This window comes from Panulirus ornatus, chromosome 12 (genome assembly GCF_036320965.1).
Source record: "Panulirus ornatus isolate Po-2019 chromosome 12, ASM3632096v1, whole genome shotgun sequence".
NCBI classification, from domain to species: domain Eukaryota; kingdom Metazoa; phylum Arthropoda; class Malacostraca; order Decapoda; family Palinuridae; genus Panulirus; species Panulirus ornatus.
Window position 1 is genome coordinate 17061236 of NC_092235.1, and position 12416 is coordinate 17073651.

Consider the following 12416-nt stretch of genomic DNA (forward strand, 5'->3'; position numbering starts at 1 on the left):
CGCGATCTACACACAGAGAGCGTTCTACAGCTACGGCCTTACACCTACAGGACTTGCCTGACGACCCAGGATGGTCTGTGCTCTGTGACCGGACTCTGCAGCTGTACCTGGAACAGAAGAAACATTATCACCAAGACGGAAAGACGAGATAACATTTCCAAAGAAAATTCATTTCTATTTCCTTTAGACACACAAACTTTCTATCGCCTCTTTTTCTGAGGGAACTCTCGTCTTTTTTCAACATTCTCTTTGGCAAATATATTTCTTAAAAGGAAGAGTAAATCGCTTTGTCCATTCCCATCTACGATTACCACAAGCAAACTTCTCATAATACGCAAGCATGTTAACACAGGATACAAGTGCAAGCTTACATACTAAAGTAATACAAACTTACATCTTAAAAAGACTTTCACATTTAACACCATCGGTCATAACCCTTGCCTCCACCCACCTTCCCCTCCCACAAATGGTCCTCAAACATGGGTCTTCTCTCTGTAACGAGAGTTTTATCTCCGGGATGGTCTCCCAGTAGGGAAGACCTCACCCTTCAGTGACACAATGGCTCTCATTACTGGCCCTCGAAGTCCTGCCAGCCAGGTTAGTAAGCAGGCACTGCATCCCCTGCTAGAGAGAGAGAGAGAGAGAGAGAGAGAGAGAGAGAGAGAGAGAGAGAGAGAGAGAGAGAGAGAGAGAGAGAGAGAGAGAGAGAGTAGCCTTGTGTTGCAGAAACCTTATCCAGTGATAAGGAGGAGACCTTATCTCACCACCATGTTCATGATGCTATGATCTCATCCAGTAATAATGAGGGTCCTCCTCCTCCTCCTCATCATCATCATCATCATCACACGTGGTTCGGGAAATCAACACCGTCTGTGATGCTCCAGCCTTCCCCTGACATGATGTCACGACAGAGGAAATACAGCAACACACTATAACCCTCAGAGACCTGGCCTAACTGAACGCTGATCCTCACAGACATCTCGAGCTCCTTCAGTCACCATCACCTCTCCTCCCCAACTCCCTCCACTCCCACTCCATGAAGCATGAGCCATGCAAACTCCCCCCACCCCAGCTCCCTCCCTTTGAAAAACAAAAAAGGCTCTGTTTCATCACCAGTCAACACAGAACAACTAACTGCAATTGGAATCCTACTCCTCCTACCCCCGGCGTTTTGCCGGCGGCCTCCACGAACCGTGCGTGCACTCCTCTGTCCGTGAACATTTTACGAACATCAACGAAATCTTTTTTCCCCCCTTTCTTTTTTTTTTTTTTTTTTAGTATTTCAGGAACGTTCCCTGAGCCGCCCCCCCGAGAGCAAGTTGCTAATGGCCGCCGCGTTTTTCTGGTGCCGGGATCTCTCTCTGCCTTTGCCACAAAAGATATTTTTTCATCCAAGTGGGATTTTTGAGGAAGTGTTGCCAGTGGTCCGCTCCAACCACTGTGAACATTGAGGGCTGGCGGGAGGAAACGATCTCCACGGGGTAATTACTCTCCCTCCAACCTTCCTCTCTCAGTATTGGTCAACTATAGTTTTTCCTTAGTGTGTGTGACACAGGTCTACGCACCTACACCTCAGCTGAGGAGAACCAAAAATTATATATATATATATAACCAGAGTGAACCTGGGGTCAGATTATGACAACAACAGACTGTCGGCCATTCCTGGCCATCCAGAGACCTGTAACTCAACACTGTTTATTCCTTTTCTTTTCGTGAGAACAAGAGCTGGAGTGTTGCCGCTAACTTGAGGGTATTGCCATGAAGCAACACAGCCCAGACCACAAGCCGTGCCTGCCAGCTACCTACCACCAGCTGGGCCCAAATCCAAGGCTCACCGGGGAAAACTCACACATCAAAGAGACTTTTTCCCACGGAATCCAACGATTTCTGCTTTCTACATGCGGTAAAGCCTGTAATCCTGTTATAAATGTAATTTTTCTGAATAAATTACTATTAGTAAGAACGCAAATGTTGAACACACACAAACACACACACACATTTACATTAAACGGAGGTACCCAAACAGACACATGGCTTTCATTCCATCATCCCTCGCCACAGACTATAACGCGGGTTCATTCCACCATCCCTCACCATAGACGAGGAATGGCATAAACGCCTCTGGTCAAACAAAGACCTTTTGTGACCTTTGTAATCCCTCTGCGCTACCGCCCACAGGATGAGCATGGGGTGCACAATACACCAGCCAGGATTACCGTCACGAATCACACCCATCCTCTGGTGTCTCACGGATAACACACAACCTTTAAGCCTGCATTACCTCAAGTGCGGGTTAGACCACTGTTACATGAACAACATTTCATGCCAAGTGCTTCCCTGTGTGTGTGTGTGTGTGTGTGTGTGTGTGTGTGTGTGTGTGTGTGTGTGTGCACGTAATTCGTCTGGCAAGGATTAACAGTTTCCTCCCTGCCACTCCTGAATCATCTTTCATGATTACCACCATCGCCATTATGATCGCCAGATAATCATTATCATCATTACCAGTATCTTACAATAGGCTGAACGTGACACTACATCACGCAAGGGAGAGACTCCACACACTGCTGGAACTGCACCAGTCCTATGGTGCGGCTCATACATTCTCGCTAACCCAACAAATACCATTAACTGAGAGGCTTATGTGTCTATGTATCAAGAGACAAATGTTTACTATAACACTGTGGGTGAATGTGACCACGCTGAGGGAGGCACACAGCTGTACACTGGGTGGGAGGAGGGTTCAGGAAGCCCACACCTCTCTCCTACTTCCATCTTCACTGATAACAGGCCTTGTGTTATCTATCGTTGTACTGTTATCATAATTATAACAGTCCAGTATCCTGTCATTATCACAACCGTTATACACACTAGCCATTACCGAATCGTCCAATGACCGTAGTTATCAGTACGTAACACCAGGGCCCTACCATTATACCACTTGTCGTCATCATCACAGTCTACCACTAGGAGCGGGTCCTCTCCCTAACCCCCACCACCACACATTCCTCCCCTGACACACACTACACCCTCTCCTTCATCCCCCATCTCCAGCACCAGAGCCCCACTGCCCCTCCTCACCCCACACACTAACACAGCAAGAGATATGCAAGTAGGAAGCTCGCCAGCCGGGAAGCCAAAGTGCGTTGACTCTGGTAAACAGGACGATAAGTTCCAGGAGGTACTACACTCACTGGAAATACACTTACATGAAATACGATGTTCCATAAGGGATTAGGACCGCTGGTGATCTACCTTTCAAGTGTTATCTTTTGTCTCTGTTGAGTCTGATGCCAGAGGTTTTCTCCCGTGCTGGTTACGTCTACGTTCCAGGGGCTTTCTTCGGCCTCTCTCAACTTTACGTCGGTGCCACAAGTTTTCTTCTGTGTTGGTTACGTCTAGGTTCCAGGTGCTTTCTTGTCCGTGTTAACACAAGGTTCCAGGTGCTTTCTTGTCTCTGTTGACGCTCGGTTCCAGGAGTCTTTCTCAAGCGCTGGTCAAGTCTAGGTTCCAGGAGTGTTCCTCGGCCTCCGTTAACCCAACGGGTTTAAAGATGTTTTCCATGCCTCTGGAGACTCCAGTTTCCATGTTGACATAAGTCTAAGTGGCAATTATTTCTGTAAAAGGAACATGTGTTCAAGTTACAAAAATCTCAAAGATTGTCTGAGTCGACGCAGGGAATTCTACGGTCGATAAACGTATCTACGTTCCAAAACAGGTATCAACTGCTCCTAAAGTCCCTCCAGCCTACGATTCCACCGTGGGTACCAATCCTTCCCATAGTCCCTCCAGCCTACAATTCCAACATGGGAACCAACTGTTCCTACAGTCCCTCCAGCCAAAAATTCCAGCACAAGTAGGTACCAACTGCTCTTACTTACATTCCCTCCAGGGTACATCGAATGGGTTGTCTGCAACCAGTACGATCCAAGATTCCAAGTCACTTGATAAAGAACGTCTGGAAAACCAATGTTCTGTTCTAGTGGTTCATGGCAGTTGTGGCTATATTTAGGCTGGTCATGTAACCTGTCTCGTGATAGCTATGTTGAGGGAGATTCCCCCGTAAATACCCTGGCAATTCGGTCCATAAACGCAAGCCTTAACCTGGTGAAAGTTGATCCATTAGACTGTTGGGTGCTGCTGTTGCCTTAATCACTGCAAAACATCGCAGGTGATTTGGTCTGGTACTAGAAGAAAAAGCTTTTTTTTTTCTCTGAAGAAGTCGAACAGGCTGTGCATAATGTAGGCTGAAGCCCCCGGGAAGAGACATATGTTATTTTCCCTAACATAGCCTGGCAATGGAGACCGGAACTTTCATGGATTCAACTGACACAGCTTCTACCACATCTCTCATTCCACCCAGGGATTACTTTCGTATGTGCCTCAGCCACTACGCTCTCCAGCATCTTCCTGATACATGTATATATATATATATATATATATATATATATATATATATATATATATATATATATATATATACACACAAACCAAGGTACAACTCTCGTATCTACCATCTAATGTATATATATATATATATATATATATATATATATATATATATATATATATATATATATATATATATATATAGTTAGGGCGTGTCTAGGTTGTTCATTCCTCTTTGTGTATTCACGAAAGTAATATGGGGTAGTAAAAGACCTGGAAGATGTTTTTCAAACTCTGCAATGACGAGAGAGAGAGAGAGAGAGAGAGAGAGAGAGAGAGAGAGAGAGAGAGAGAGAGAGAGAGAGAGAGAGAGAGAGAGAGAGAAACTACTTAACCCAACCATCCGGGGACTCATCAGCTGCGGTAAACATGCGTTGAACTCTCACAGGAAGAGGGGAAGGGAGCGGGGTTGGGGGGTTGGGGGGGCTGGGGGACTGGGATCAAGGTTAAATACCGGAGGAGGATTATTCTCGTTGTTTTCATCTTGCACAAGCTGTAATCCTGCAGACACCTTCCTCCAGCTGGCGTCAGGGACGGTCAGGTCAGGTGACATGCCACAGAAACAACCACATACAAGTGTTGTGCCACAACACTTGTAAATTACCTTGGACAAATACCGTTGCTATTACATCTCCCTTAACCTGAACCTCTCTGTCTGAAAGGCCTTGCAGATGGCGCACGGTGTTCATCTCGAGAGCACGACGGTACGAGCCTTGAGCACGAAGGTCGTGCACGACGGTACGAGCCTTGAGCACGAAGGTCGTGCACGACGGTACGAGCCTTGCGCACGAAGGTCGTGAACGACGGTACGAGCCTTGAGCATGAAGGTCGTGCACGACGGTACGAGCCTTGAGCACGAAGGTCGTGCACGACGGTACGAGCCTTGAGCACGAAGGTCGTGCACGACGGTACGAGCCTTAAGCACGAAGGTCGTGCACGACGGTACGAGCCTTGAGCACGAAGGTCGTGCACGACGGTGCGAGCCTTGAGCACGAAGGTCGTGCACGACGGTGCGAGCCTTGAGCACCGCGGTACGACCCGTGGGTGGCCAGAACTCTGACCTGACCTTTAAGGTGCCATCACCAACACCTGTACCTTAGGGCAGGTCCAAGTGAGGTCACAGCACGACTGGAACTATACAGTACCACAACAGCCAGGGGAGGAGGTGGGGAGGGTGGGTTCAGCCCCTGGTTACAGGGAGGAGGGAGACGTAAGTACCCCCAGCTACCGGAGCCCTCCCCCAGCCTGACACTAGGCAGTCAAGTGGCTTTCCTCAGCCCCGTGAAGCCTCCTCTTAACACGCCTTCACACACCTGATGCCCGACACCCACTACCAGCCCACTCACTATACCGGGTCACTCACAATAACATTACACTGTGGTTAAAGACCCAACCATCGTATAAACCACTTCAAACTAACGTCCTATCCATTATATAAAACCCTCCTCTAGCAACCCATCCGTCATTAAAGACCCATACATCATAAAACCCACCTGCAATTGACGACCCCACGCGTTATAAAGACCACCTCTACTAAACGACCCATCCATTACAAGAGTACAATGGCCATCTCTCGTTAGGAACCCATGCAGTGGACAAGGCGGTGTCCAGGTTTTCAGTTGAACACAGTAACACCAGCAGCATAATAACACCTTCTCTCCTGCTAACACCTGCCCCACCTTCCCTTCCCCGGTAAAACCAGTACTGCCCATCTGTGCTTCATCAAGCTCCAGATACACTAACCATGATATAAGGGGTGATCACGATCACTCCCCTCCCCGGCCCCCCAGTGGAAGAGGTCACTACTCCCCCAACCCCCGATAACAGGGGTCCCAGCCCCAGGTATCGGGGGTCCCGGTCCCCCAAGGTCCCAGGACGCTCGCCAAGTCCACTTCAGAGACCCACAAGATGGCGCCTGGGTAGGGTTACTTCCCTCTGGACAAACCTCAACGGAGCTGGTCGACTCGTCAATGATTCTGACATGTCTATATCATCAATCTTTTCCCCTACAGACCCTAAAACTGTCTTCAGTTTCAATTTTTAATCGTGTGTCGTCTATATACAACTGTGTTGGATAGAGAATTCCTCCGCCATCCACACTTATATCAAACTTTCAAGTTTATTTTCTCTCAAGTATTCCTTACGATTGTTTTCACAGTCTTCTTCCCTCCCAGCTCAATCTCGGGCCAAACTAAGCCGCTGCTCTTTGATGAACCAAACTGGTCGAGGATGTGACCCGTACCATTCACATCCACAACGTAGCCACTTTCCTTCTTCGTGACATTACCCGCTTAAACTCGATGGCACGACCCTTGAATACGACCTGACCTTCGTGAGTCACGTGTGTGGGTCCAGACCACCACATCCTGTGGGTCGTTACGAAACGTCATGCTCAAAAAAAAAAAAAAAAAGTAATTTTAAATGAAAATCGATAGACTAAATTCAAATCCATGAGTCATTAAAAAGATATAAAAAAGGAGATAATTCGGGGCTTCCTCAGGAGTGTGAATGTTCGGGTCACTGACGCACGTGGGATGTGAACCAATAACATCGTTTGTTTACGTTTTTCGGCTGCATCTCGTGATCAGCTGATGAACAAGGCACAAGACCCGGACTGTAGCTGCCTCCTTGCCCAATGCTGCCAGAGCCGGAACTCATTCTCTTGTATAATGTCAATGTGACTCTTAAATGGCTCTGAACCTCCTTGATCGCGTACAAGAAATGATAATGTGTCAAGAAACTGTGGTCTAGTTTTACTGGTCTCGGGGCGACGTGAGAGCAGGTCTCCGAAACAAAACATATGAGCATCGACAACGCCTGATACACTGCACGGCCACCGGCCAAACATAAACGTTAATCAATTAAACAAACGAGGATTAATAACACTCATAAAACATCAACAACCTTCAGCTAGACAGTGGAGCATCAATCTCCACCACACAGCCAAAACATCAACAATCCGCAAAGGGGAAAAAACATATGCAAATATACACCAACCTAACTTAACACAGGAACTCTGTTCAGTACAGAGGAGAACCACCACAAATTCTAGTAGCCAGTGGAATGGAACCGAGTCAATAAGACGCAGGAGGGAGGAGCGGGGATGCCCTCAACCTCAGGCCAACTGTTCATATCATTTTTCCCCGTGTGTGTAAAATGGCAGAGCTGGGAATAACATGCCCCCCCCCCCCCCAAACCCAACCCCGCCTACATATTGCCTGACTAACTCCCCCGCCCGGCCCAACAATGGTTCCCTCCCGCTAACTTTATCGCTACAGTTCCAAATGTTTATAGATTTGCTGTTAACGGATTCGCTTGACAATGTTTCAGCCACTCTTTTTTTTCCCCCCAGTTGAGAGAGCAATGTTTAAAAGTTGTAATTAACGGTCGGGTTGTTAATCCTAAGTTAGGCTATCCTCCTCTCACTGCGCTGCAAGTTTATGTCTGCCGTTAACAATAATTCTGAGAATTCATGACATTTTATTGAGTGGTGTTTCACAATATTTTACCAGTGATGGGGAACCAGGAGGAATATTTTCCCAACTGTGGAGCACAGCATGACAGCCGGGCTAAACATGCAGCTCACGGCCCCGCAGGCTTTATGCAGCCAATCACTGTCACTCACTGATAAATCCTGATTACTATATTTTCATGTGACATCTGCCATGAAATGTTCCCAGAACAAAATTACTGTAAATATACGCGATACTGCGGCCGGCCCAGTCCCACGCTGGCGAGGCGGACGCTGCCTGGCTCCCAGCGAGGGACGAATCACCAGCGGCCTGAACAGTACTTACTTACTTACTTTCCTACCTACATACATACTTACTTACTTACTTACTTACCTACCTACTCACTTACTTGAAAGCACTTACGATGAGATTTGGCCAAGAGGTAAGACTACAGATGGTGCTCACTACTGGAAAACACACCGTTTCTAAGAACGACTTGTGTGAGTTACGTGATGTCAAGAGATGGTGAGGATGTTCGTTTGAGGGTGAGACAGAGAGAAAAGACAACAACCTGGCTCAGGGAAGAGAACCTGACAACCAATGAAGTGCTGCTTCACTGAGCAGCCGTCGCGAACTCTCCGGGTAGCCGGGCAGGAGGCAGTGCCGGCATTATAACTCCCTGGTTGGTGGCTGCCATCCACCTACCAGGGAGGGGAAATATGTATAACGAAGATTAAGGTCACATTTCTACCTCATCCGCAGACGCGAGGAAATTCCACACCAGCTTAGATCCTGACTAGTCATGAGTTCCCTCGTCCCCTGCACCTCCTACCCCATCACCCAAGAATGAGTCATCAACACGTCATACCAGATCACTCATAAGTTTGCTATTCATCAACACGTCATACCTGACCACTCATGAGCTAGTAACTCATCAACACGTCATACCTGACCACTCATGAGCTAGTAACTCATCAACACGTCATACCTGACCACTCATGAGCTAGTAACTCATCAACACGTCATACCAGATCACTCATGAGCTAGTAACTCATCAACACGTCATACCTGACCACTCATGAGCTAGTAACTCATCAACACGTCATACCTGACCACTCATGAGCTAGTAACTCATCAACACGTCATACCTGACCACTCATGAGCTAGTAACTCATCAACACGTCATACCTGACCACTCATGAGCTAGTAACTCATCAACACGTCATACCTGACCACTCATGAGCTAGTAACTCATCAACACGTCATACCTGACCACTCATGAGCTAGTAACTCATCAACACGTCATACCTGACCACTCATGAGCTAGTAACTCATCAACACGTCATACCTGACCACTCATGAGCTAGTAACTCATCAACACGTCATACCTGACCACTCATGAGCTAGTAACTCATCAACACGTCATACCTGACCACTCATGAGCTAGTAACTCATCAACACGTCATACCAGATCACTCATAAGTTTGCTATTCATCAACACGTCATACCTGACCACTCATGAGCTAGTAACTCATCAACACGTCATACCAGATCACTCATAAGTTTGCTATTCATCAACACGTCATACCTGACCACTCATGAGCTAGTAACTCATCAACACGTCATACCTGACCACTCATGAGCTAGTAACTCATCAACACGTCATACCTGACCACTCATGAGCTAGTAACTCATCAACACGTCATACCTGACCACTCATGAGCTAGTAACTCATCAACACGTCATACCTGACCACTCATGAGCTAGTAACTCATCAACACGTCATACCAGATCACTCATAAGTTTGCTATTCATCAACACGTCATACCAGATCACTCATAAGTTTGCTATTCATCAACACGTCATACCAGATCACTCATAAGTTTGCTATTCATCAACACGTCATACCAGATCACTCATAAGTTTGCTATTCATCAACACGTCATACCTGACCACTCATGAGCTAGTAACTCATCAACACGTCATACCAGATCACTCATAAGTTTGCTATTCATCAACACGTCATACCTGACCACTCATGAGCTAGTAACTCATCAACACGTCATACCTGACCACTCATGAGCTAGTAACTCATCAACACGTCATACCAGATCACTCATAAGTTTGCTATTCATCAACACGTCATACCTGACCACTCATGAGCTAGTAACTCATCAACACGTCATACCTGACCACTCATGAGCTAGTAACTCATCAACACGTCATACCTGACCACTCATGAGCTAGTAACTCATCAACACGTCATACCTGACCACTCATGAGCTAGTAACTCATCAACACGTCATACCAGATCACTCATAAGTTTGCTATTCATCAACACGTCATACCAGATCACTCATAAGTTTGCTATTCATCAACACGTCATACCTGACCACTCATGAGCTAGTAACTCATCAACACGTCATACCTGACCACTCATGAGCTAGTAACTCATCAACACGTCATACCAGATCACTCATAAGTTTGCTATTCATCAACACGTCATACCTGACCACTCATGAGCTAGTAACTCATCAACACGTCATACCTGACCACTCATGAGCTAGTAACTCATCAACACGTCATACCAGATCACTCATAAGTTTGCTATTCATCAACACGTCATACCTGACCACTCATGAGCTAGTAACTCATCAACACGTCATACCAGATCACTCATAAGTTTGCTATTCATCAACACGTCATACCAGATCACTCATAAGTTTGCTATTCATCAACACGTCATACCAGATCACTCATAAGTTTGCTATTCATCAACACGTCATACCTGACCACTCATGAGCTAGTAACTCATCAACACGTCATACCAGATCACTCATAAGTTTGCTATTCATCAACACGTCATACCTGACCACTCATGAGCTAGTAACTCATCAACACGTCATACCTGACCACTCATGAGCTAGTAACTCATCAACACGTCATACCAGATCACTCATAAGTTTGCTATTCATCAACACGTCATACCAGATCACTCATAAGTTTGCTATTCATCAACACGTCATACCAGATCACTCATAAGTTTGCTATTCATCAACACGTCATACCAGATCACTCATAAGTTTGCTATTCATCAACACGTCATACCAGATCACTCATAAGTTTGCTATTCATCAACACGTCATACCTGACCACTCATGAGCTAGTAACTCATCAACACGTCATACCTGACCACTCATGAGCTAGTAACTCATCAACACGTCATACCTGACCACTCATGAGCTAGTAACTCATCAACACGTCATACCTGACCACTCATGAGCTAGTAACTCATCAACACGTCATACCTGACCACTCATGAGCTAGTAACTCATCAACACGTCATACCTGACCACTCATGAGCTAGTAACTCATCAACACGTCATACCTGACCACTCATGAGCTAGTAACTCATCAACACGTCATACCTGACCACTCATGAGCTAGTAACTCATCAACACGTCATACCTGACCACTCATGAGCTAGTAACTCATCAACACGTCATACCTGACCACTCATGAGCTAGTAACTCATCAACACGTCATACCTGACCACTCATGAGCTAGTAACTCATCAACACGTCATACCTGACCACTCATGAGCTAGTAACTCATCAACACGTCATACCTGACCACTCATGAGCTAGTAACTCATCAACACGTCATACCTGACCACTCATGAGCTAGTAACTCATCAACACGTCATACCAGATCACTCATAAGTTTGCTATTCATCAACACGTCATACCTGACCACTCATGAGCTAGTAACTCATCAACACGTCATACCAGATCACTCATAAGTTTGCTATTCATCAACACGTCATACCAGATCACTCATAAGTTTGCTATTCATCAACACGTCATACCAGATCACTCATAAGTTTGCTATTCATCAACACGTCATACCAGATCACTCATAAGTTTGCTATTCATCAACACGTCATACCAGATCACTCATAAGTTTGCTATTCATCAACACGTCATACCTGACCACTCATGAGCTAGTAACTCATCAACACGTCATACCTGACCACTCATGAGCTAGTAACTCATCAACACGTCATACCTGACCACTCATGAGCTAGTAACTCATCAACACGTCATACCAGATCACTCATAAGTTTGCTATTCATCAACACGTCATACCAGATCACTCATAAGTTTGCTATTCATCAACACGTCATACCTGACCACTCATGAGCTAGTAACTCATCAACACGTCATACCTGACCACTCATGAGCTAGTAACTCATCAACACGTCATACCTGACCACTCATGAGCTAGTAACTCATCAACACGTCATACCTGACCACTCATGAGCTAGTAACTCATCAACACGTCATACCTGACCACTCATGAGCTAGTAACTCATCAACACGTCATACCTGACCACTCATGAGCTAGTAACTCATCAACACGTCATACCTGACCACTCATGAGCTAGTAACTCATCAACACGTCATACCTGACCACTCATGAGCTAGTAACTCATCAACACGTCATACCTGACCACTC

General features: G+C 46.1%; 1 protein-coding gene across 33 annotated transcripts in view; it reads right to left on the minus strand.

Annotated features, from left to right (window-relative positions):
• The window catches only part of tou (bromodomain adjacent to zinc finger domain 2B toutatis), a 1094933-nt gene that overhangs the window by 705413 nt on the left and 377104 nt on the right, over window positions 1–12416 (minus strand). For 21 of the 33 annotated variants that reach the window (XM_071667361.1, XM_071667356.1, XM_071667362.1 and 18 more), the window contains one exon: window positions 58–107. The exons of the other annotated variants lie outside the window; for them this stretch is intronic. In XM_071667361.1, coding sequence (XP_071523462.1) covers window positions 58–107 — 50 coding nt within the window. The remainder of the gene's footprint in view (window positions 1–57; window positions 108–12416) is intronic. 33 annotated transcript variants of the gene reach the window in all.